Source organism: Mytilus californianus, unplaced genomic scaffold, assembly GCF_021869535.1.
Source record: "Mytilus californianus isolate M0D057914Y unplaced genomic scaffold, xbMytCali1.0.p SCAF_7, whole genome shotgun sequence".
Taxonomy (NCBI): Eukaryota; Metazoa; Mollusca; class Bivalvia; order Mytilida; family Mytilidae; genus Mytilus; species Mytilus californianus.
In genome coordinates this window covers 107075788-107102830 of record NW_026262723.1, presented here as the reverse complement: position 1 = coordinate 107102830, position 27043 = coordinate 107075788, and the positions used below count along the sequence as shown (strand labels likewise).

General features: G+C 31.4%; 1 protein-coding gene across 1 annotated transcript; it reads right to left on the bottom strand.

The window, feature by feature from the left end:
* Positions 1-669: 669 nt before the first annotated feature.
* Positions 670-21886, bottom strand: LOC127708271 (transmembrane 9 superfamily member 3-like). The gene is made up of 15 exons (XM_052213116.1): positions 21686-21886; positions 19764-19959; positions 18309-18431; positions 15363-15523; positions 14490-14567; positions 13734-13865; positions 13029-13195; positions 11314-11408; positions 10780-10910; positions 10097-10236; positions 6916-6984; positions 6573-6719; positions 5624-5707; positions 4524-4600; positions 670-2877 (listed from the first exon to the last, which is right to left on the bottom strand). Exons 1-15 carry the CDS (start codon positions 21764-21766, stop codon positions 2810-2812), a joined length of 1749 nt encoding a protein of 582 aa, XP_052069076.1. The 5' UTR covers positions 21767-21886; the 3' UTR covers positions 670-2809.
* Between the last annotated feature and the right edge of the window lie 5157 nt (positions 21887-27043).

Genomic DNA, 27043 nt, shown 5'->3' with positions numbered 1-27043 from the left:
TTTTCACCATTTTTAATCAAGCTTCACGTTGAGTCTTTTGAAGACCTGTTTGTCTGGCATACAAAATTGTAAGACTGATATCCTTGATGAGTATTTTTCCATATACCAAATATAGTTGACCTATTGCTTATAGTATCTGAGATATGGACCTTACCAAGATAATGTGGTCGTCAGATGATTCTTGACATATGGCCATGCACAGCATACAATTATTTCCAACACAAATTAAATTGACCTATTGCTTATAGATTCTGAAAACAGACCCAACCACGAATACTTAACATTGACCAATGAATCTTGAAAATGAAGTCATGGTCAGTTGTACCATGTAATACAGATTATGTACATCTAAAAATTATTCCATAAACCAAATACAGTTGACCTACTGCTTATAGTTACTCAGATATGGACTTGACCATTGAAACTTAACCTTGATCACTGGTCCATGAAATCAGTTCAGGGGCAGATGAAACCTGTCTGAGAGACATTGAGAGCTTACAAGGATCCCACATACCAAATAGTCCTAACAAGTGAAAAATGTGTGTGATAAAAACAAATTAAGCAGTTGCTGAAGAATTCTGGAAGGATGCTGGACAACAGAAGCTATGTGATGAAAACAACTTGATAAAACATTTGGGCGAGGTGAGCTTATAAATGCATAAGATAACATACTATTATTAAATATTTTATTCTTATTTACAGATATAATACATAGATAATATATCAAGTCTGATGAATCAAAACAAACAACAATGTACATACTTAGAGTGAAAACACAGTTTGTTTATTATCACTGATTGCTGCAGTTTTATTTTTCCAGCAATAGTTGCTAGTCTTTACAACTTTCAGACATGTGCAACTGATATAATTTCTATTTTTTTCTCATCATGAAAATAATCATTATTTGCAATCTTATACAGTCTTGTTTATGAAATGAAAAAAAAAAAAAAACTATGAATATTTAAGTAAACTTGCATTTTTCAGTTAAAGCAATCTCTATTTTCAATATGTTAACACTGTGTCACAAAATCTCACACTACCTACCATTCAACAAAATATTTGTAGATGCAAATCAGTGATATGAACAAATCTCACATTCAACAACCAGTCATAACAATCAACAATAAAATTAAAATGATATTGTCACAAAAAAAAGATTTGATTTAACCCACAGAAGCACAATCAATACATATCTGACACCAAAACAATATCTATAACATATTACTGGAATGTTAATGATGATTCAAGGGGAGTAATTTAATGTATGAAATGGTGTACTAATTATAAATAACAACTACAGCACATGATACACCTGTTGTAACTGTTTCATTAACAGGAAATAAGTCCAGTTGCTTCAGAGATAAATCAAAACATCATCAAACTAAAGAATGGATTACTTTTAATTGGATTTATTTCAAAAAAGGCCCATAATGATACTAAAGAGTTTGCTTGAAGTGTAAAATTCCCTCCCCTTTTTTATAATTAAAAGTCCCATGACTCAAAAACAACAATCCAGATATTTTTCAAGACTGTAACTGGAACTGTCTTCCATTGGTCATTAAATTGTATGAAAATCCATGAAATCAAACCTTTAGTACAAATTAACAGTTCCCTCCTTCATCACATTTTCATTTACAGTGCTGTAACTCCTAAACAATACTCAAAATCTGAAGAACTTTCTGAATTTAGTGGAATAATCTTAAAAAACATGTCAGAGCCCATTAGAAGTATTGTACAAAGTGTGTTTGGACAGACAGAAGTATATCATAATGCACTCTGCCAAAACTGGCAAAATCAACATACAATATGACAGAACATATTACTACAGGATAAATTATATGTAATAAAAATGTCACATTACAAATTTGTCTGCTAACAAGATACAATCACAACTTCAGATTATTTTTTCTCAGTAACAATAAATGCTTTAACAATAATAGAAAAGTATCAATAATTCTGGATTTAAAAAGCAACATGATTTTATACTCACTATGAAACCTCACTACACTTGGAACATCATAATAAATGAAACATTTTATGACTTTATTTAATAATAATTCTAAACATCCTTTCAAAACATTCAAATATAGAAAAACTAATTAATCATCTTTCATTAACTCTTACAACAATAAGAATGTTAGCATTTGTTTTCAGCAATACATTGTAATGAAGTGATATGAACATACAAACAAATTAATTTTTATTTTCTAACCCATGTTTTTTTTCTATTCAACTCAAAAGGACTAGAATATGTCTTCCATCATTTTTGTACTACTCAATAAAACTACATCTCAATACAAATATTTCTTTTTAATTATAAAGAAAGCATTAAATGGTGCTTGAATAAGCAGGAGAAATCCCTAATCTAATGCATCTTCACATTAACGATTTCATGGTCAAATTGGAATTTTTTTATTCGTAATTTGAATTACATTTTTCAGAAAAGATTTAACTTCAATTTTCATAATTCAAATTAGTTTAATATAATGTTGTTATCTTTCAATCAATGTCAAAACAGTGTAAAATGCTGGGGACCAAAAATGATATTCAGATCTTCAAACTGTGATGTATCAATGCTTTAAGGTCATAAATACTACCATGTCTATTTAATATAAAATTCAGTTAAGCACCCTGTACTACTTAGTGTCATGACGTTTTGGTTTGATATGGTGCTGTTGTAGTAATTCATAAATAACATAAATAAGAATATCTGGACCAGCACTTTCTGTTATCCCATTACATGGTATATATAGATAGTCCCTCACATCACAGCCATTATGCCTTCTCAGCTGTAGCATCTCCTCATTACTTAGTCTATTTTCACAGTGGAATATATTTTCCTCACAAATACACTTGTTCCTATATACCCAAAAGTACCTGAATAATAAAAATGTGCATACCACTTAATAATTTGCAACAGGTCAAATGAACTTTTTTTTTTACATTTATTTCATTTTTTTCAAAACACATAATACATATTATACAAAGAGATCAAATTCCCATGTTTATAATATTATCTTGTTGTTTCTTATGCAACAATTTTTGTCTACATGCTGCTTGTGTTAACAACAAAAACTAACAAGTTTCACATATTTATTTTAATTGTTACTGTATATGAGATCCATATTATTGGTACTGTATATATAAATCAGTGATTTTGCTAGCGCTCGTCATTTTCTTAATTTACGAAACTGTTTTCAAAATGACGAAAGTATTTCAAATCAATTTCGTCACTTAAATTTGGAAAGTGTAAAAATATTTTCGCATGAAAATACTATAAGTCTACATGTTTCTGACAAGTTTATGACCCTCAGCTAATTAACATTTACAACAGGTGTTATAAAGTTGTGATTACAGCTAATCCGCTTTTCGCCATCGGCATCGGATGGGTCACTAATCCGGTAATTTATTTTCCCCAGTAAAATTAGTCAGTCTGCATTTTAATTTCAATATTTTTCAAGGCCAACGACCACAATTTGCAGTTCGCTTGTCTTAGTTTCGTCATTTGAACAAAATTGTTTTCCCCCGGACAGTTCGCTTTTTAATTTCAATATTTCTAAAACGATCATAATTTGCAGTTCGTTTGTCGTAGTTTCGTCAAATGATCGTATTTTCGTCATCTTTGATATAAAACGTTCAATTTCGATTAAAAAGATAGAACTTTATTCAAAACGTTCAGAAATGTTTTCAGGTTAAAAACTTCCATCATCATCAACCTGGAGTCAAACAGGTGCTTCCTTTACGATATACTGCGCATGCGTGAAAGTATTCCTATGAATTTATAGACACTAAAACGTAAAATACGTTTTCGAAATAAATTTAGTGCCAAAATAAATGAGAGAGACAAATATAGTTCTTACTTAGCAAATTGAAATAAGAAAATGATAATTTCCTGTCTTTTTTAAACACGAACCAATCCGTAGATGAATCCGGATTCATTCTGAATTTATTGTCTACTTGTCACTTCCCGTTTACATTCATTTGAAAATCGAAAGTAAACGTGATCAATTCTTGATTAATTTACATCTTACAGTTATTGGAATCGTTCCATGTGAATTTGTACAAATCCTTGGTTCCAACTTTATAGAAATTAATTCAAAATATCGATTTTAATGTCTTATAAGGATAATGATTATGCAGTGTAATAAAGTCTTACGAAGTTCAACAAGTTCATGTTTACTGTGATTTCTTGTTTTAAAAAAGGAACCTAACTTTTGTTCATCAGGAATGTCCCCTGAAACTAATTTTGAACTAGATTTTCAGATCTTATATCCTAATCTTCATATTTAAGTGACAAATCAGTCAAGTCATGCAATTACTGCCTAGTAAATTTATGCCTTAGTCCTTCAAAGTCTGACAAAGATGTATTATAGTTAGTAATATACATACATCCTTGGTCCCTTGCTGTTACCCAAAAATAATGTTGATTTTCATCTCGCGCAAAAGTGACTAAAGCCCTAAAAATCCTAGCTTAAACCCTGTAAATATATTACATTTGACAGAAATAAATATTAAAAACTTACCACACATAATGCCTAAGGCCATACTGAATAGGGCCATATACCCAAAATAAAAGGTTGTTTGAAACAATCCATACATTCTAAAAAAATAATAAAACAATTAATTAGTAGCTATAATAATGCTCATACACAATCTAATTCATTTTGATCAGCATTACAAAATCTTCCTTAAGAGTAAAACTATATTAATAATTACACTTGTGTTATGACATTATTTGTGTCAGGACTTCCATCGGATACCATATATAATTTGTCAACCTCTTTTAAACATTTTGACTTTTTAATTAACAATTTTGACTAACTGCTTTTCAACATGAAATTTTCTTGATTAGGCTGTTTTATTTGTCTGGATATGGTTATTTCCCAGTATTAAATATCATTATTCCATACAAATCAACAATACAACTTTAATACAAGTGTTCTCAAGTCTCATAAATACCCAGATAATCTCCCTATATAGCAATTACCAAGCACAGAGACAATACCCCGATAATCTCCCTTTACAGTAATTACCAAGCACAGAGAAAATACACCGATTATCTCCCTTTACAGTAATTACCAAGCACAGACAATACCCCGATAATCTCCCTTTACAGTAATTACCAAGCACAGACAATACCCCGATAATCTCCCTTTACAGTAATTACCAAGCACAGAGAAAATACACCGATTATCTCCCTTTACAGTAATTACCAAGCACAGACAATACCCCGATAATCTCCCTTTACAGTAATTACCAAGCACAGAGAATGTGTGAGAACGGAAAACTATGAAAAGAATGTCTGCAAGAACACAAACTAGAAAAGTCCCAAAACTTGACGTGTTCTGGAAAAAAAGACAAATTTATACTCTCAACTCAATAATCATAAGCAAAGAATTAAAGTAATTACACTTACCGAACACTAATCAATAAAAATAGATAAAGAAACTGTAGTTGTTTCATAGCAAAATGAATATATTTATCTAGTTTACCTCAAGATGATCAACTACAACCTAATGTTTAGATCTTATCTATTTATTTTTTAAACAAACTTAATTATAATGTACATATAGTTTTCCATTCTCAAAATTCTACAAGTAAAAAATAAATTTACTTTACTTACTTTGTTTTAAAGAAAAAGTAATAAAATGAATAGAGATACACATATCCTGCTGTTGATGCTGCGGCAAGGAAGCTTGTCCACTGCCTGAAAAATAATTATTTAACTTTCAATAAACATAAATTTGAATTCAGAATAGTTGTAGCACAATTTGGGCTCCTTTTTTTTTATTTTTTAGTAAAATTCAATCTTTTCCAAAAAAGGGAACTTTGCATATTTAAACTCGTGTGCTTTTCATCCTAGCAAACTAATGCAATCTTAAATATTTAACCCACAAATATCTAAAGAAATATTAATCAATGACTTTATATCAAACAATTCAGTTTTTGTTTTTGTTCAGCTTCTAATTCCAGCAGTAACTGCTTTTGCATTTTTACACTCCATAATAGCCATTTATTCTAAACAAAATAAAAATTCTGTATTCCTTTTAAAGGATATTGAAAAATTGTATCGAAATGAAATGTATGATAACTTTGCTATTTCCATGGGACTGTTATGTCATCATATGTTGTTATTGACAACAATCTAATGTTGTTGTACACCCGAAATATGTAATAGTAATTTCCTTGTATTTTAACATAATTCTTTTCCATTCAAAAAGCACATCATTTTATTTTAACTTCACTTCAATATGAGGCAGGTGCTATACCTGATGACCTCACAAAGGTTATTGGTTTTTACCCAGAAGATTTTGCATGTTCATTCTACTTGTCGTCAATCATTTGGTAATCAGATAGATTTGTGGTAAATCGTATGCTCCTTTTCAATGTAATCAAATACAAATTTTCAGGAAACCATATGTTCCTTTATGATATTTTAGAAAAAAATCTAGAAAAAATTAATTTAGAAAGATGATTTCAAACATGTATTTCAGAACCATAGTGGTATTAACCCAAACGGACATTTCTATGCCCCTGCCCATTTCATGAACATATAAAACTATATTGCTTACCATCTGTAATCTTCAGCATTAAGTAAGAAATAGGTACAAACAATTGTAACACACACAGTAACCACCATTAGAATCAGGAAGACCAGCAACATAAAACCATATACATAATATATCTTGTAGGCCCAGAATGATGTAAAAATAAAGTACCTGAAAATAAAACCATGCACATGTTATATCATGAGAAAAACTTTATGTCCTCTCCAATTTGTGACACAGGTATCAAAAATATTTCACTCAAATGTTTTATAAATTTATGATCATTTTGCTTTTATCAGTATATGATAAAAAAATCAATAGACTTTACTTGAAATATTTATTCTAGAAGTGAGGATAAATAACTTACATTTCAATGAAAATTGAGCCAAATGGTAAAATTCCTCCTAATACAGTAATTACTGTTGGCTCCATAAACCTGAAATATAATCACAACATATGTTAACCATGAAATCCCTAATGCTAAAATCAGGAACTAATATTTCTAAAGCTCCATGAACCTGATACTGCTAATTCAGAATCATTGCAAGGTTTTTATAAGTGCGACTAGGTGAGTATAGCAATAAGAAGAACACGCATTCTGATATCTGATGCCTATATATGTATGCAGATTTTTCAGAAATCACACAATACTTTATCTTATATTTTTGTCCATTTTTTTGCATTAATTTCTGCATTTACAGTCTATAATCACAATTTTTAGTCAAAACAACCTAAAATAACTTAGTTCTTTGAACATAATGTTTAATTACTTTCAACTTGTAAATTTCAATATCCAAAATTAAAAATCTTAGTACAAATCTAGAAAATTAGACTGAATGGACTAAGCAAAGCCTTTTGGTAAGTTTTTAAAGACAAAATAAAATGCTTCGCTGGGGCGCAGCTTGATACGACCGCAGAGGTCGAACCCTGAACAGTTGGGGCAAGTATGGACACAAAATTCAAGCTTGATACAGCTATGACTTTGGATTGTCATTAAATATTTGACACAGCATAGGTTTCTGACACAGGATGAATGTGGTGTAAGAACTGGAAAAAATTTAATTTACCTATTATGGTGGAATATCCATAAACTAAATTGTTTGTTAATTTCAATATATCAAAGAATATGTAGAATTCAATGTTTGATGTAATGTAATAAAGTTGAAATTTGGACCGTTTTTGTTCAATGTGGACCAATTTGGTAACATGTATAAATAATCAAAAATCTAAATACATGGGAGACCATTAAAATACATCATAAAGGTATTAAAATAGAAAGTGACATCATAGTCATGGCTTAAAATAAAAAAAATCCTTAATCAGCAACATTTAAAGTAATATCTAAAAATAAAATTCCTTTGTAACCATAAAAGCCTATTTAAATACATCATGAAGATATTAAAATAGAAAATGACATCATAGTCATGGCTAAACATAGCAAAAAACCCTTAATCAGCATCATTTAACAGTAATATCTAAAAATGGAAATTACATCATAAAGGTATTAAAATAGAAAATGACATCATAGTCATGGCTAAAAATAAACAAAATCCTTAATCAGCATCAGCAACATTTTATAGTAATATCTAAAAATAAAATTCCTTTGTAACCATAAAAGCCCATTTAAATACATTATAACAGATATTAAAATAGAAAATGACATCTTAGTCATGGCTAAACATAGCAAAAACCTTAATCAGCATCATTTAACAGTAATATCTAAAAATAAAAATTTCTTTGCAACCATAAAAGTAAAATAGAAAATGACATCATAATCATAGCTAAAAATAAACAAAAATTTTTTTTATTGACAAATTTTAAATGGAGTTTATTATACTAAAACAATAAATTTGCAACCATAAACATGATAAAACCCCATTTAAACACATCATAAAAGTATTAAATAATTCAACTACATCATAAGGCTATAAAAATAGAAAATGACTTCATAGTCAAGGCTAAAGGTAAACAAAAAACCTTCATCAGCAAAATTTTATATTGGCAAATTTCCAATGAAGTTTATTACACTAAAATTGTTGGCAAATTTCCAATGCATTTATTAACAATAAAGTTATTGGCAAATTTCCAATTTACATAATTTAAAAGCAGTGTAGATGAGATATTTAAATGAGTTTGAATTACCAACCTTACACTGCTTTTAAATAATGTTCTTTACTCAATTATTTGTCTATTTAAATGGAAACCCTTGTTTTTTAACCTTTTTTCCCCTTATTCCTTAAACATTAGAGCCATAACCACCACCCCCCCCCCCCCCCCCCCAAAGCCAATTATTACTTTCCAATGTAACTTAAATTTCCAATATACATAATTTTCAATTTCAATTCCTCATGATATATAACCGTATCATTATTATTTTCTTTCATATATAAATCTGAAACAACCATCTTTAAATGGAAAATTTTAAAGAAAAAAAAAGGAAAAAAAAAAATCCTACCTCCCACACATTTTTTCAACCCCCTTTTGATTCATCATCCCCCACCTCAATCACAACCTTCAATTTGTGGTATGGTACATTGCAATACAATTTCACAGAGATCCATACACTTGAACACAAGTTTTTGTTGCAAACTAAAAAAATCCTTATTTTTGACCAATATTTGGCCCCTTATTCATAAATGTTTGAGCAATTAACCCCAAAACTCAATTCCTACTTTCTCTTCGTGATAAAAAATAACTAACTTAAAATGTAAATTTTAAACAAAAAAAAAAGGAAAAAAAAAAATTACCCCTTTTTTGACCCCCGCCCCCCTTATGATTCATCACCCCCACCCCCCTTTCCCCCCAAACCAAGCTCAATAACAGCCTTGCCTTTGTGGTATGGTACCTTGTAATACAATTTTAGAGAGATCCATACACTTGAACACAAGTAATTGTCTAGAAACTAAAAAATGCTTATTTTAAACCCCTTTTTAGGCCCCTTATTACTAAACGTTTTGGGCAATTACCACAACACTCAATTCCAGCTTTCCCTTTGTGAAATGGAACCTTGTAGCAAAATTTCAGAAAGATCCATACACTTACACACAAGTTATTGTCATGAAACTAGAAAAATGCTTGTTTTTTGCCCCCTTTTGGCCCCTTATTCCTAAAATTTTGAGGCAATTAACCCCAAAATCAATCCCAGCATTGACCCTTTGTGATATGGAATCTTGTGGTACAATGTCAAAGAGATCCATATGCTAACACACAAGTTATGTCTGGAAGTTACAAAAATGCTTATTTTCGGCCCCTTTTTGGCCCCTAATTCCTTAACTGTTGGTACCATAACCCCCAAAATCAATCCCCACCTTCCTATTGTGGTATTGAACCTTATGGTAAAATTTCATAGAGATCCATTCACTTAAACTAAAGTTAGAGTGCGAAAACCATTGTGTATTCGGACGACGACGCCAACGTCATACCAATATACGACCTCAAAATTTTTTTGCGGTTGTATAATAATATATAGATAATAAAAGCAGATGTTATATGTATTATGACATGTTAAGAGATTTTCTGGATATTTAATGCAGTAATTATATTCTTACCACTTCTTTTCAGGAATAGGTCTTGGTACTGCATTAATCCTACAAGGATAATTAGGCTGGCCTGCCAAATTTCTCCCAAGAACTGTTCCAACTAATGTTAATGGTAATATCACAAATATACATATACATGTTACTGCAACCTATAACAAATATTTCACACATTAGTGGTCATGTAATTCATATATATTTACACATAATAGCAACCTGATAAACTTTAACACCCACATCTATCTGCTTTTACTGTTTAAATAACATATGCATTTTAAATTTTACACAATATCATCTGATACTATTGAATTGTCTCCCTTTGTGTCATTTTTCAGTGATTTTAATACACAATGACTGACTTTGGTTGAATAACAACTTACTACAATTTTTCATTCATAATCTATATAAAAACATTTGCATATTCGTTGTTACATGATTGTGTTGCTTTCACAGATTCTGCAAACATGCCAACAAGAAATTTGTAAGTTTTTTTAAATATTTAAATTCATTGTTCACTCATATCCCACAAAAAAACATCTAAATAAGTATCCCACAAATAATCGAAGTATTCAAATTGTACAGATTTCCTGCTTGTCACCTACTGGTGAATTCTAATACCATACAAATTAAACTACCTAGCAAAATGTGGACAGATTTTTTTTCCAAAACATGTACATACAACACAAGATACTTACCATTGTACCAAAAGGTATGGCTCTTGAGGCATGATAATATATGGCTATAAAATTGATAAAGAATGCTGTCCCACAAACACAAGCTGGCATCAGGGAGGCACTTAATAGCATCTGTCTTATCCATACTTTCCCTAAAAACAAATATATGTTTCAATAATTATATCAATGCAGTTTTGTTTTTACCCAAACTATAGTTTCAGAAATGAGATTAGTTGATAACTGAGGTTTAAATTTATGAGCTCTGTTCAGTTCATTTAAAGCTAAAGAAAGCTTTGTAAGACAATACATAAGTATTCAGTCATTTTTTAACTAAGTAATCTTTCCTCTGTTTTTATTGAACTCAAAAGTTATGCAAATCAAAAGGGCCATCACTAAAATCTCTTTGAATTACACATTGAAGTATTATCACAAATACTAATGTTGATTACTGTAAAACTAGAGAAGCATCTGCTTATATTTATAGGATTGCACAGATAATAGCACCAATGATCAAATTTGTATTGAGGCATTGCTTCCCTTGGTATAATTATTTACCTCCCATCTTAGCATACAGACTACCACCAAAGTATCCATTCACTGGTGAGGTTGCAGCATACACAAATATGGCAGTACTTAATAAGGAGCCTCTCCTGAAAACAAATTAAGAATTTTACTTATTTTTTTTTTTTAATGACAATGATTTAATGCCTAAAAATATACTGGAAAATACTTGTAGATATAATTTCCTTCTTAAGAATAACAGAAATGATGTCATTATAAAATATAGAAAATATTCATATCTAAATTCATACTATTCTAATTGAAATATTTGTCTATTAAATAGTCACTACTGTACATTTTTTATTTTGGTAGCAATAGATACTTTTTTCAACAAAGGATTTAAGACAGCAAAGAACACTAATGTTCTCTTAGTAAAGAAACATTTTAATAATGCAGATATTTCAGATGCTGATATACTTTCATTAAGCATCTCATCATGTAGAGCCTATTTACAAATCTTTGAATTGTCTACATCAAGCAAGATTTTTAAAAATGTTAAAATGTTCCTGGAGATGGTTACAGTGAATGTGAATTTCTGAAGGCAGATAGAAATTAAATTTGTAAACAACAGATATTCAAAATACAATTTGAAATATATAGTTCCATACCTGCAAACTTCTCATGGGGAAAAACAGTCATTATTCAACTATATATCAAAATTTATTACATAGGGGGAAAAAACTTGTCTGCAGAAATTGATGTTATTTTTGGATGCTAATTAAAATTAAGTCCATTTTCAGAAACTATTAAGAAAAATAGGGGTCACCAATCTTATTTGTCTGATAATTTAGGGTAGAACTTGAGGCTTTCCTAAAAAAAATGAAAACAACACGTTATAAATTTCATGGGTCTGAAGCGCTTTTCTGGATTTATTTTCATCAGGAACGCTCAAAGCCGAATATTTGAAAGCCAAGGATGTATAAGAACATAAACAGTTGAAGAGCTATATAACCAAAAAGGACTTAAAAAAAATAGCCAAATCCATCTAAGGTCAACTTTGCCTGAGGGAGTTGAAACCTTGGATTCTAATAATTTCAAAATTTATTAACGGAAAATTTTTAAAAAGTTTGTTATAAATCATGTCAGTACCGAAGTACTGACTACTGAGCTGATGGTACCCTCTGGGACTGATAGTCCACCAGCAGAGGTATCGACCCAGTGCTGTAAAAAATGAAAACCAGATGTTGAAAGAGTTTTCAAACAGATATCTGATTAAATATTCACAATCCAACTAAGAGTCGCTAAGCATTTATATATTTATGACAACTGAACTAATTTCTGTAAGGATGAGTCTTCTTGCTTGACAGGAGAAGTCCAAGTAACCTTATTATTATGACCCAGTTAGTCCTGAGATGCGTATTTAAAAAAAAAGATATAACATTTTTTTATTTATCTTTACATTTGCAAATCTTACAAAGAAACTTTTAAACCAAAATAGAAACTAGTGACTTTGATATGAAGAACAGCAAAAAAAGTGCTCTTCCTTTGCTTTTTGCGTTTTTTTTTTATGTGCATGTACTGATTTTGTGTCATGGATAAATACCCCATATCCTTTATTTTTCTATTGGGCAACATATCCAAATTGACTGTCCCCTAATAGCTGGTGAGAATATCAGTGTTTATCAACCATGTCAAGTCTACTTATTCTGTATATAACTGTCCCCTAATAGCTGGTATCAGTGTTTATCAACCATGTCAAATCTACTTACTCTGTATATAAATCTCCAAGTATAGCAAAAATAATCACACAAAGGGAGACAACTGCAATATGATAACCAGACCCAACTAATGCTGAAAACAACATGGATGATGATGTTGGTCTGAATACATCTCCATGTACCTGTTTCCAACCATACTCATCTCCTAAGTCCTTCTCCTACAATTGATCATAAATTTTTTTAATGGTTGAAATGTGGGATTTTTCATGGAAAGGTAATTACTGATATAAGTGATAAATATTGAGATTCATTTATATAACCAAAATCGCTCTTACTTTCAAAATATTTGATTTTTTTTAGTACTGGTATTAATTTTTTAACAGTGTCATATTGTTGTAATGTTCAGTCTTCTATAAATGATTATCATGTTTCATATTTTTGCGAGTACCATGCACAAAAAAATAAAATAAAGTACATTAAAAAATATATTACATGTATGCGTTACAAAAAAGTAGTAATGTTACATTTTTGTGATGTTGTGAAATTAATTTATCTTGAAGAGTTTCTTGTAATTTTTGTTCCTATCACAGACCCACCACATTTTGGAGGAGTCAGGAGTGTTCTGTCGTATTGTGCTGTATTTTTGTTTATTCCCGAGTTTCCTTTTTATGTATCATTACTGAATTTTATGAAGAATATAAGAAAAATGTACATTGTGAGATACGACTGACAACACATTGTGGTTTTGACACTAACCATGTCGTCTAGGTCATCTTCTTTGCTATATCTGGCATAATCTTTCCTCAATGTCCTCATCAAAATCATGCTCACCAGACCAACCAAGAATATAACCATCATAAATGAATTAAAGATACTGAACCAGTGAATCTGAAATTATAAAGATTATAAACAGTCATTAAAAGTTATCTTGAAAATAATGTACAACATAGTAATACTTCATTATTGATGGTTGACTGTTGAGACTGTAATGGCATTTTCTATTGACCAGTATATTACAATAATACCACTGTCTATAATATAAAAGCAGTATAAAACAGCTATTTTGTACAAGAAAATACAATAATTATAATAAATGTAATTAAAGTGACGAAAGTCAACTGTAAGATTGCTATGAAAAAAATTAAGTTATTTTGACACCACAGCAGGGGTATTTCAGAAAAATTTATCATTTATATAAACAGTGTTCCAGCTTGACCACTTTTGCAGAACATAGGCCCACCTTCTTGATTAACATCCAACCCTTTCATTTCACAACTCTTCCTTTTTTACTTCTAACAAACAAATTTACAATTATTGACAGCCAAAATTTATTTGAAATGGTTTCGATTGACATCTTGACTATCGAACATACCATTATGTAACTTCTGTTACCTCAGCCTAAGGTAAAATATAAACAGGAATAAATAAAGTTGCTTCCCTTGTCTTGCTTATGATATGTTGAAAATTCATAACTCAATACAGAAGTCCATAAGATTTTTTTTTTATATTTACCCTATGTTGGAAGAAGTTTGGATCCAAATATTTATCAAATCTTTTCTCATATTTTATACTTGATGGCGACCATTTCACCTGAAAGAAATAATTTCAAACATTATCATTACAACTATACAGTAGAATCTTCAAAAGTATCAAATAATTGTTGTAAATTTGTTTCTTTAATATCAGCATAAAAACCTATATTGTAAGTTGTAACTGAATAATATTCCATCTAACACTTATCATGTAACGTATGATATGTTTTGTTCCAATTTGTTCTTGAATAACACATCAACCAAGCTTCCGTCTGTAATGATGTTTTGTATCCTACACTTATCTTATTTTTGCAGCCTTGATAATAAACGTTTCATGATATTTTTCTTTTTTAAGTCCTCCTTTCACATACTTCAAGGTTTTTTTAAAATCCTTTTATCATTACTTGTAGCTAGGAAAATTTATGTTGAGAATCCTCAACTACCTAATAGTTGAGAGATATGTGCAAGTGTATCCTTGTTACATATATCTGCCAACATACAGGTAATGACATGTTGTCATGTATCTTCTATGTATGTACACTTACCTCACAACTGAATGATATTTGGCTTGTTTCCTCTTTTAAATACCCTCATAACTAAATGATACTTTGGCATGCATCCTCTTCACATTGACCCCATACAGCAATATTTTTGTTTTGTATCTTTTTAATGCAAACCTAATAACTGGGTGACAATTTGTTGTGTATCACCAACCTTATAACTGAATGGTATTTTGATGTGTATCCTGTTATCTGGTTATACTGACTGCATAATTAAATAATATTTTGATGTGTATCCACTGTACACCTACCTAAAGAATCAATATTTGTGTTTGTATCCTCATTACACCTACCTCATATTTGAATGATATAACCGCACCAGGTTCCAATTTGACCTTTTCTTCACTGGTCAGGTTAACATCTACAATCTGCTTGTCATTGTAACCAATATCAAACTTTTTGGTGGTCCAGAGATAGTAGCCATCACCTTTTTCATCTATCTCACCCACAATACCTGTATAAAGAATTCTAAAGTTATATAAGCCTTTGTTCCTATCATCAATCTCTCAGAATACCAGTTTAAACTATGCTGGTACATGTACACTGCATATCATATATCATTTTATTTTATAAAAACACTTTTATCATTTTGAAGGCCTCAATTTTGCTATCATTTAACCTATCTGATCAAGTACCATCTCCCCAGTCCCCACTGACTTTGTAATCATGAGGCTTAATTACCAAGAATGTCAATATTTGCTGCATTTGCATTAAAAAGAAAATATTCCTTAATATATGTGTAGGTATGGACACAACATTCAAGCTTGATACAGCTTTGGATTTGGATTGTGATTAAATATTTGACACAGCATAGGTTTCTAACACAGATTGAATGTGGTCTAAGAACTTAAAAATTTTAAATTGGACATTCACCTATTATGGTCCAATATCCAAAATCTAAATACATGGTTAGATTCAGCATATCAAAGAACCCCAAGAATTCAATTTTTGATGAAATCAAACAAAGTTTAATTTTGGACCCTTTTGACCTCAATGTGGTCAAAGTTGATAACGGGGCCCAAAAATCAAAAATCTAAATACATGGTTAGATTCAGCATATCAAAGAACCCCATATATTCAATTTTTGTTGAAATCAAACAAAGTTTAATTTTGGACCCCGATTTGGACCAACTTGAAAACTGGGCCCATAATCAAAAATCTAAATACATGTTTAGATTCAGCATATCAAAGAACCCTAAGAATTCAATTTTTGTTAAAATCAAACTAAGTTTAATTTTGGACCCTTTGGACCTTAATGTAGACCAATTTGAAAACGAAACCAAAAATTAAGAATCTAAATACACGGTTAGATTCAGCATATCAAAGAACCCCAATAATTCAATTTTTGATGAAATCAAACAAAGTTTAATTTTGGACCCTTTTGACCTCAATGTGGTCAAAGTTGATAACGGGGCCCAAAAATCAAAAATCTAAATACATGGTTAGATTCAGCATATCAAAGAACCCCACATATTCAATTTTTGTTGAAATCAAACAAAGTTTAATTTTGGACCCCGATTTGGACCAACTTGAAAACTGGGCCCATAATCAAAAATCTAAATACATGTTTAGATTCAGCATATCAAAGAACCCTAAGAATTCAATTTTTGTTAAAATCAAACTAAGTTTAATTTTGGACCCTTTGGACCTTAATGTAGACCAATTTGAAAACGGAACCAAAATTTAAGAATCTAAATACACAGTTAGATTCGGCATATCAAAGAACCCCAATAATTCAATTTTTGATGAAATCAAACAAAGTTTAATTTTGGACCCTTTGGACCTCAATGTGGACCAATTTAAAAACGGGGCCCAAAATCCAAAAACTAAATACATGGTTAGATTCAGCATATTAAAGAACCCCATGAAATCAAGAATAAAACCCCATTGAAATTGGTCAAGAAATAAGCAATTTATAGGAAGTATCTTCTTTTGCACAATCCTGTGCTATTAAATATTTCTTGCTATTGCGCAATACTGTACAATTGACAATTTCTTGCTATTGCGCAATATTGTGCTATTGGATATTTCTTGCTATTGCGCAATACTGTGCAATTGAAGATTTCTTGCTATTGCGCAATACTGTGCAATTGAAGATTTCTTGCTATTGTGCAATACTGTGCAATTGAAAATTTCTTGCTATTGCACAATACTTATTATATAATAATTTACACATCCTGTTTGGTGTGTATCTCCTACCATATCATTATTATTTGATTTTAAATATAAATCAGAAATAACCAACTTAAAATGGAAAATTTTAAAAGAAACAAAAAAGGAAAAAAAGAAAAAAAATGAAAAAAAAATAAATCCCCCCCCCCAAAATTTTTTGAACCCCCATTATGATTCATCACCCCCAAACTCAATCCCAGCCTTCCCTTTGTGGTATGGTACCTTGCAGTACAATTTCAGAGAGATCCATACACTTGAACACAAGTTATTGTCTGGAAACTAGAAAAAAATGTGTTTTTTGGCCCCTTTTTGGCCCCAAATTCCTAAAAGTTTAGGGCAATTACCCCCAAACTCAAAACCCAGCTTTCCCTTTGTGATATGGAACCTTGTAGTACAATTTCAGAAAGATCCATACACTTACACACAAGTTATTGTCATGAAACTAGAAAAATTCTTGTTTTTTGCCCCTTTTTTTGGCCCCTAATTCCTAAAATTTGGAGGCAATTACCCCCAAAATCAATCCCAGCATTCCTTTAGTGATATGGAACCTTGTGGTACAATGTCAGAGAGATCCATACACTAACACACAAGTTATGTCTGGAAGTTACAAAAATGCTTATTTTTGGCCCCTTTTTGGCCCCCAATTCCTTTACTGTTATTACCATAACCCCCAAAATCAATCCCAACCTTCCTTTTGTGGTATTGAACCTTGTGGTAAAATTTCATAAAGATCCATTTACTTAAACTAAAGTTAGAGTGCGAAAACCAATGTGTCTTCGGACGACGCCGGACGACGACGACGCCAACGTCATACCAATATACGACCACAAAAATTTGTTTGCGGTCGTATAAAAAGTTGTGACAATTTGTCAATAAAAGGTAAATGTTCGTCGATAAAAACAACTGATGCATGGAGAATATAATATGGTTTTCAGACAAACTTACTGCTCAAAGCCCCCCCCCCCCCCCCCCCCCAAAAAAAAGGGAGACAGACATCAGAGCAATCTCAGATTATCAATAATATGTTTACATGCATTCTAAAATTTTAATACATCTTCTATACATACCCCATATAGGTAAATCATCAATGTACATCTGGTACCAGTAATGATTTTTGACTGCATATACAAATGCTTGATACTTCTCTTCGGACAATTCTACTTGACAGTACTTTACTCTTGTTACGTCACCTGAAAATTAAAGGTTTAACTTATTTCTTTCATCTTCAATACCCAGCAGTGAGGCTGAGCTGACATGTGGTTACCTCTTAGCACACTTACAATGTATCCTAAGGTAAACTGAACAACAACTTGTACTCTCAATCAAACACAGTGTGCTTAGTGTACAAAATATATTGAAAGTAATTATAATATGATCAATTAACAATCTGCTTGACTAATGCCTTTTAAGATTCTGTTATAAATGTAAGCATCCATAGTCCTTATAACTTGGAAGACAGGTGGACAAACTTCATATGTTGCTAATTTTGACATTTTGGATAATGATTTCAACAAAATTTAAGACATGTTCTTTGTGTAACTAACACAGTTAAAATAATATGTCCACTATAAGGTGTATAATTTGGTTTTGTTTAACCCTTTCACCGATAGCTGCCCTGACAGAAGCTACTCTGAGATGATGGCTTCCCTGGCTATTGTGACACAAGTGGGTGATCTTCATATTAAATATCAATAACAAATTGTCTGTAGTTATTTTTGTCTTTATTTTAATAACTTACACCATGGACACAGAGTTGTTAAATGTTTTAATAAATATTTTGTCAGAAAAAAATCAAAATTTGCAAATTTTCGGCATTAAAATAGATGAAATACACGAAATTCGACTATATGACCCAAAATTGTAATTTTGTAACCCAAAACGGCAAAAGTTTGAAAATTTTAACGAGGTTGAACAAATTCCTTACACTGAACAATGTCCATTCCAAGTGTTTTTGTACATAAAACGGCATTTTATGTCAAAAAAGTATACAAGTCTGGCTTCAAATCTTCCAAATTCTTTCCAAAAAAATGTTCCCTTATATCAAATTCCAGTAAAACCGTAAATTTCATCTGATTTTGACACGGTTTTCAACAAACAGAAGCGCCATATTTACACTTTCATACAGGTATTAAACAAAGAAAGATAACTTGTGTTTGCAATGATTTTCAGCGGGAAATATAAAAGAGGTATTTTGATCTCAGTAAACCGGGACTAGTCGTCAGCTGTCTGAAGCGTGAATCCCGGTAAACTGGGATTCCTCGGCGAAAGGGTTAATGTTGTAGACTGTATGATGACTTCTAGTTAATTACATCTTTGTCCTTTGGTCTGGTGGATAGTTATCACTGCGTTAATCTGGTCTGGTGGATAGTTATGACTGGCATTAATCTCTAATTAAATTTTGTTTCCCCCTGATAGACAAAAATACATCATTTTTTTATTTGCAGTCTGTCGATTATAATGAAAAGACGGCCCAAAATAACATGCAATAAAGAACTTTTCTAGCAGTCTGAAATTTAATATACCTTTAAAGTCTATGTCCAGTCCACTGAATTCCAATTCTGTACCTTGCAAAGCTTCACCCAGTGTTTCATGGTAGTGACCAATACTCTCTTTCGTACCAGCACAAAATGGTAAGGAGAAATATGAGTATGTCTCTTGTCTATTGTGGTATGGGCCAACTGTATTCATCCATAATACAACCTCTTCACTTTCGTCATACTGAAAATTGTGTCAGTCATTAAAATTATAGCCATACAGAACAATTGATTGGCTTCTCATTAAAAGTAAATAAAGTTTTAGACAAAAAGGAATTGGTCAATTAATAAAACTATTATTTTACTACATGTACATGTATCTTTTTATCATGTTCATGTATCAAAATAAACTATACAACATTCAACATGTTCAATTTGCATTTTCAGTGAAGTCTATAAATTCTGTTCTTATTAAAATGACAGGTTAATATTACTAACTCTAATATGATGTTTCTCTTTTTTTTTGCTTAAGAAAACAAAGCCATATTCAAATTCCAATAGAACATTAATATGCATTGTTCAAGTGCTTGACGTTACAAATAAATTTGCAACTACATTGTAGTTGTTTTTTGAATGACACTGAGATCAGAAGTGGCATTTATGCGAGAGTTGCTCACGTATATCATGTATATATTCAATAAAATCTTTTCAAAAGTCAGTCATTGTAAATGTACATGTAACATGTATTTGCACTCTTAATTTCTAATATGACATTCTTCAAACACTTTGAGTACACATCTGTGGTAAAATACAAATATATTGTACATGTCAGCTGATCGGCAATGTCATGATTTTTGTTTGAGTTGTTCCAAACACAATTTTTAAGAATGGAGTTAGCCAAGGTCAATTGTTGTAAATGACATCATTGAACGATCAACTCATAACTATGACATGAAAACATAAGCATTGCACTGGAAAATGCATGAATGTGAAAGTCATCATGAGATGGAAACATAAACAAATGATGATACAAATTGATTGAAAGCACGTTTTCTTAAATATTAGATTTATTAAATTTCACAATCAGCAAAACTTTCAATTTTTTTCTGTCAAACCAAGGACTAACAGAAATCAGACTATTACTGGTCCTCTCAAGAATCTGATGGTCCTATCATTTTTTTCTTGTTTTAAATAACGCTAACATGAAATTAAAAATGGTTAAACGAAATAGGCAGAGACTTGTACAAAAGGAAATAGCTGGATAACAGTGTCAAGCACTCAAGGAAGTGAATGATCAAACATAAATAGATACCTCATATAGAAAAAAACGAACTGTATACATTGGCAGGCTATACACAGGCGATAAACAATGATTTTTTTTAAATAAGTGGGATTGAACCTGGGTCGCGATTCACACTATAAAATAGGAATAATCTGAAGCTCTATGATCTTCTGATTGTCAAAATATATCATAAAGACCTATGAGCTATGGTTCAACAGCTAGTCTGTTTGTAAACACAATTTTAAATCGCTCCCCATACAATATTTATATCAACTGTGGCTGAAGTGGTAGTGTGGCCAAAACCTCATGCATCACTCAGTTTGTTTTAGTTAAGGCTTAGGTTTTAGATTTTTGTATTGGTAAGAGTTGGTTTTAGGGTTATATTAAAATAGTCCAGTACCAATTAAATAAAAGCAGACCAAAGACATTATCAAGGGCTGAGCATAATTTGTACTGACAGACTCTGAATGTTTTGCAACATCCAATGCTACAGACACAGTCGTCATCAAAATGTAATTTTTTTACAACATGATCGTTCCTCTATTCATATTTCTTCAAAGTGACTCGTTCATTATTATCGTTTTAATCGTAGTAACAATTTCGTAACATTTCAATGTCGTTTGACATTTTATCTTGTTTTTGAGTAAACGTCAACAAACCAAGTTTGACAGATTTGGGGTTATCTTACCATATGATTATGTTCATCCCCTATGACTCCATTAAAACAATTAAGCGTAATCAGGAGTAGTGATATCATCCTTGTTAACATATTGATGCTTGAATTTTATCACGATGGCCTTTAATTACGAAGATATTCTTGGATTAAAAGCCGGTATCGACTGCTTATCGCCTAAAATGGCGACCACCATAGCCACGTCAAATCAGGGGAAACAACTTCGAGTTTCAGTTGAGATTACAATTCCGTCACACGATTTACTTCCTCGACAGACGATTAATGTGTCATTATTTTTTCACTAAAAGGTTTTCCGATGAGGCAGGTACGAATCCAGGAATTTGAAAAAGGGGACCCCGGAAAACGTCAGACGAAAAAAGTCACATATTTGAAGGAAAAAAATCACACATTTGATATATGTAGCAAAAAGTCTCTGGTAGAAAAAAAATTTATATTTAGGCAAAACATATAATAATGATAAATATTAATAATAAATGATAATGATAAATAATAATAATAATAATAATAATAATAATAATAATAAATAATGATAATGATAATGATAATGATAATGATAATGATAATAATAATAATGATAATGATAATAATAATAATGATAATGATGATAATGATAATGATAATGCATAATAATGATAATAATAATCATGATAATGATGATAATGATAATGATAATGCATAATAATAATAATTATAATAATGATAATGATAATAATAAAAAGATAATAATGATAATGATAATGATAATGCATTATAATGATAATAATAATAAATAAATAATGATAATAATAAATATTAATAATAAATATTAATAAATACTTTATTTAAAGAGGGTAACATCAGTTTGTACAATACTAATCTTCCCGTTAGGCCCTCTGAATAACTCAAAATATAATATATCTACATATTAAAAAATACATATAACTATGCAAACAAACGGTGAAAAACATGAAGATTAAGTGTAACGTACGTAAAATAAACATGCTTCCTTAATGATGTACACGACAAATATAAGAATTTTAAGACTATAGATAAATTTCTGATGTAATATGTGTAATGGAGTTCTGGTATTACAGATTACATATGTCTCTAAGGTATTAAAACAACAAAGTCACAAGAAAAACTTGTATTTGAAATTTGCTTGATAGTTTGAGTCATATATGTAGTTAATATTAATATATATTCGTTAGATCGTATCTATCTTAGCTTGAAAGCACCCGACATGACAAAATGTGAAACAATTCAAACGAGATACTGAAAAAATACTAGAACCAGCGGCATGATTTAGAATTATGTTTAAACTATTATGAACGAAAAACAATCATGAAAGACAGCCACTGAATAACAAACAATGATGAAAGACAGCCACTGAATAACAAACAATGATGAAAGACAGCCACTGAATAACAAACAATGATGAAAGACAGCCACTGAATAACAAACAATCATGAAAGACATGAATAACTATAACTCCTGATTTGAGACAGAAAAATAATGTGGCGGAGCTAAACATGAGTTCGAGCGCTCAACCCTCCTTATAACCTACAGGGACAATGGTGTAACTTCACAACATAACAAAAACCTGTATAAATCTGTAGGAAAGTGAAAAAACTCGATAGATTTGGCACTAAGCACGAAAACAACTTACACTAAGAACAAAGGACACACCAATTCTGTTGATTACTTTTTGCCAATTATACCTTATACGTACTTCGTGAAGTTTTATAATAGTTCGTCGATTTTTTATTCTCCAATGGAAGTTGTCCTGATGATGACTGTGCTGGTGATGATCGAGAAAATATGTCATGGTACTTTTTACATGTGCCCTGGTATTGTGCTCTTTAAATTGAGATATATACGGTGCCTAATATTCAAAACTGTTGACATCGAATATTTTTGAATTGATAGATAAAAACTTCTTTCGCTTATTTAGTGACTGTATTATGTCAGATAAGCAACGTTAATATACAAATAAGGAATGGTGGTATGATTGCCAGTGAGACAAATTTTAACCAGAGACCAAAATGACGTATAAGTTAGCAACTATAGGTCACGATACCACTCTCTACAATGAGCAAAACCCATACCGCATATATAGCAAGCTAAACAAAGCCCAGAAATGACAAATGTAAAATAATTCAAACGAGATAACTTACGGCCTGATTTATGTACAAAAATAATGAAGAAAAAACAAATATGGCATACAGCATGCAACAAACGACAACCACTGAATTACAGGCTCATGACTTGGGACTAAGATGGTTCATAGTTTGATTGTAGCGTAATACAAGCAGATTCCAATTTAGACTTGGGACGTACAGGCACATACAGAATGTGGCGGGGTTCTCCGGAAGAAAGAAGAATTATTCTTAAACATTCTCAACCCGGGATTAAATGATAACTGATATTTTAATTTTTACTTAAATAACATTTTGAAGAGTTTACCCAAATTTCCAAATGACATTAGTAGGCTCCCTTGTATTTGTTAACGTCGTACTATTGTTAACAATAATGTATACAAGTCACATTACCTGAAGATCTGTGAAAGCGCTAGTAAATGTGATGAATTGAAACCGTTATTATCTTTTATTAAATTTTCTTATATATATATATATATATATGTGTGTGTGTGTCTCTGCTGTTAAATATGGCTCAAACTAAAAAAAAACGGGAAAGGGAATTTTTCTAAACTGGTGCGTTAAAAAAAGAAAGTAATGCCTATACATGGAAACGTGATATCATCTTCTATGGTAGAGTTTCAATAAGAAATAAACAAAAATTATCTTCTGCAAATAATACTACATTTTCTGATATAGAAATTACAAGTGATGCTATTGCGGGTTTAGAATCATTTACCTCGTTTTCCTGGCAACAAGAAAATTATACGACATGTATGTACATGCACTGAACGTTTAAAGTATTGCACCAAAATCTATATTACATTGTCTTAGGTTATATGTATTCAGACGCACGAAATTTATAAAGTGTTTTTTTTTTTCATTCAATATGACGTTGGAATGTCTGAAAAAGAGAGACGAAGGATACCAAAGCAGGACAGTAACTAGCCTCTTTTAAAAGTGAGGCAAAATATATTCGGCGAAGGGTCTGGGGCCGCTAAAGGGCCCCCAGGAGCTCTGGAAAAAATGACGCAAAATCGTGCATTCTGAGCGTTTCCCGGACCCTTTCTTAATCTGAAACGCAAGTTTTGTTTTAATTATTTTTTCGACAATATTCTGGTATCAAAGCGAAATATATAGATTCAGTGTAAATATAAAAAAGAAGCTGTGGTATGATTGCCAATGAGACAACTCTCCACAAGAGACCAAATGACACAGAAAATTAACAACTATAGGTCACCGTACGTCCTTCAACAATGATCAAAGCCCATACCGCATAGTCAGCTATAAAAGGCCCCGAAATGACAAATGTAAAACAATTCAAACGAGAAAACTAACGGCCAAATTTATGTACAAAATAATGAACGAAAAATAAATATGTAAGTCAGCAACAAACGACAGCCACTGAATTACAGGCTCCTGACTTGGGACGCACATACAGAGTGTGGCGGGGTTAAACTAGTTAGATGGCGCCAAACCCTCCCCCTAACCTGGGACAGTGGTGCAACAGCATAAAACAAGACCACACTATCCAAAAAAATAAACGAAAAACAAATACCAACAAATAACAACCACTTTAAGTTTTTAGGGACTACATCAAAAGACCGAAATGTAGAATAAAGCAAAAATCGTAATTCACTTATGTGTGTGGCTGCTGTTTTTTTTAAATTGTTTTTTTATTGAGTTTCGGCTTGCAGAAAAACGCGTATTATACCTGTCAATTATGTGTTTTTTTTTTCAAATTAAGTTAAGAGGGGGTTGATTATCATTGATATAACTATGTGAATTCAGTTTTTATAGCACATTTCAATTACAACTAACTGGGATAAAAGGGTACACTCAGGGTAGACTCATGAAAACTGTTCTTAGACCTCATTGCTACATTTTTGTGCTGTTTTAATATGTATACCGGCTGACTAATGTCGGATCTGTCTGTTCTGTACTTGTATTGTGTTTAGACTTTGGTGTATTTTTTTCTGACTTTGAACTTTATTCCGGCACAGTACAATGCTTTAAGTACCGATTAAGTCGACGCTAGGGGCCGTCTTGACCTTGTTGTAGGGTATGCATGATTCGTTCATTGTTGAAGACCCTCAAGCGATTGTCAAGATTAAGAATAGGAATAAAAGACCTGTTCATTGATAATTTGTATTTTTTTCTATGTATTGTGTGCGATTTAATCACATGCAAATTTACTCCATATCCCTTTATTTTCCATTTAAGGGCCTTAACACGGTTCTTAAATATAACGAAACTCAAGTTTAAAACAAAATTACTAATTTATAAATGAAATTCAACACTAAGACAATAGTCATAAAGAAAAGAAGGGCAATCAATGAACAAAAGACAAACCCGGGAACATGCAGATAAGACACATAACGGTCGACAAATAACAGACAATCAACACTGAAAACTAAAAATAAATGAGAAACATGGATCCCGAAAAAAAAAGGGGCGACGTCAGTAGGTGAACATAACTTGCTTCATTCAAGACACTCGCCGTGAAAACAATTTGATATGAAGACAAGCTTTTGTTTCAACTTATTTTTTTTTTATATTTCCAACATGAGACATTTGACTCATTTGCCTCAATGTAGTAACGGCCCTGCAAAGGGACATTCAAACTCATAAGTCGAAAATAAACTGACAACGCTATGGCTTAAAAAGAATAAGACAAACAAACAACAGTTCACACAAAACACAACATAGAAAACCAAAGACTGAGCAAAACGAACACCACCAAAAACTGGGGGTGATTTCAGGTGCTCCGGAAGGGTAAGCAGACCCTGCTCCACATGTGGCGATCGTCGTGTTGCTCGTGTTAGTACAAAACCCGTTGATAAGTCTAATTCGGTAGGTCACATTCAGGGAAAAGGGGACGGGATTGTAGTTACGACAATTGGAACATATCCGTTGTCATCTGTGAAACGGATATTCCATAACGGTCAACCAACTCGTGATGGCGTGTGTAAAATTTACGAAGGGACGATTTCAACTTCACCACTTGGAACTCTTGGTTTAATAGCTTCCTTATGAGCAGCAACCCTCTATCAAGGAAATCATGATAGGAAATACAAGACCTGGTATATCGTATCAACTGGGAGATATATACTCCGTATGCAGGTGCTGCTGGAATGTTGCTACATAGAAATGGGAAGTTAACAATTGGGAAGTTGAAATCATCTCGTTTGTCGTAAAGTTTTGTTTTCAACCGACCATCATTGTCAATTTCTAGATG

Bases quoted from the DNA above. Each gene is read 5' to 3' on its own strand.
- LOC127708271 (XM_052213116.1), bottom strand. From the start codon at position 21,766: ATGTTAACAAGGATGATATCACTACTCCTGATTACGCTTAATTGTTTT. The intron at 19,960-21,685 runs GTAAGATAACCC...CACAATTTTCAG, and splicing joins GGGATGAACATAATCATATG to TATGACGAAAGTGAAGAGGT. The intron at 10,911-11,313 runs GTAAATAATTAT...ATTTGTTTTTAG, and splicing joins TCTGTATGCTAAGATGGGAG to GGAAAGTATGGATAAGACAG.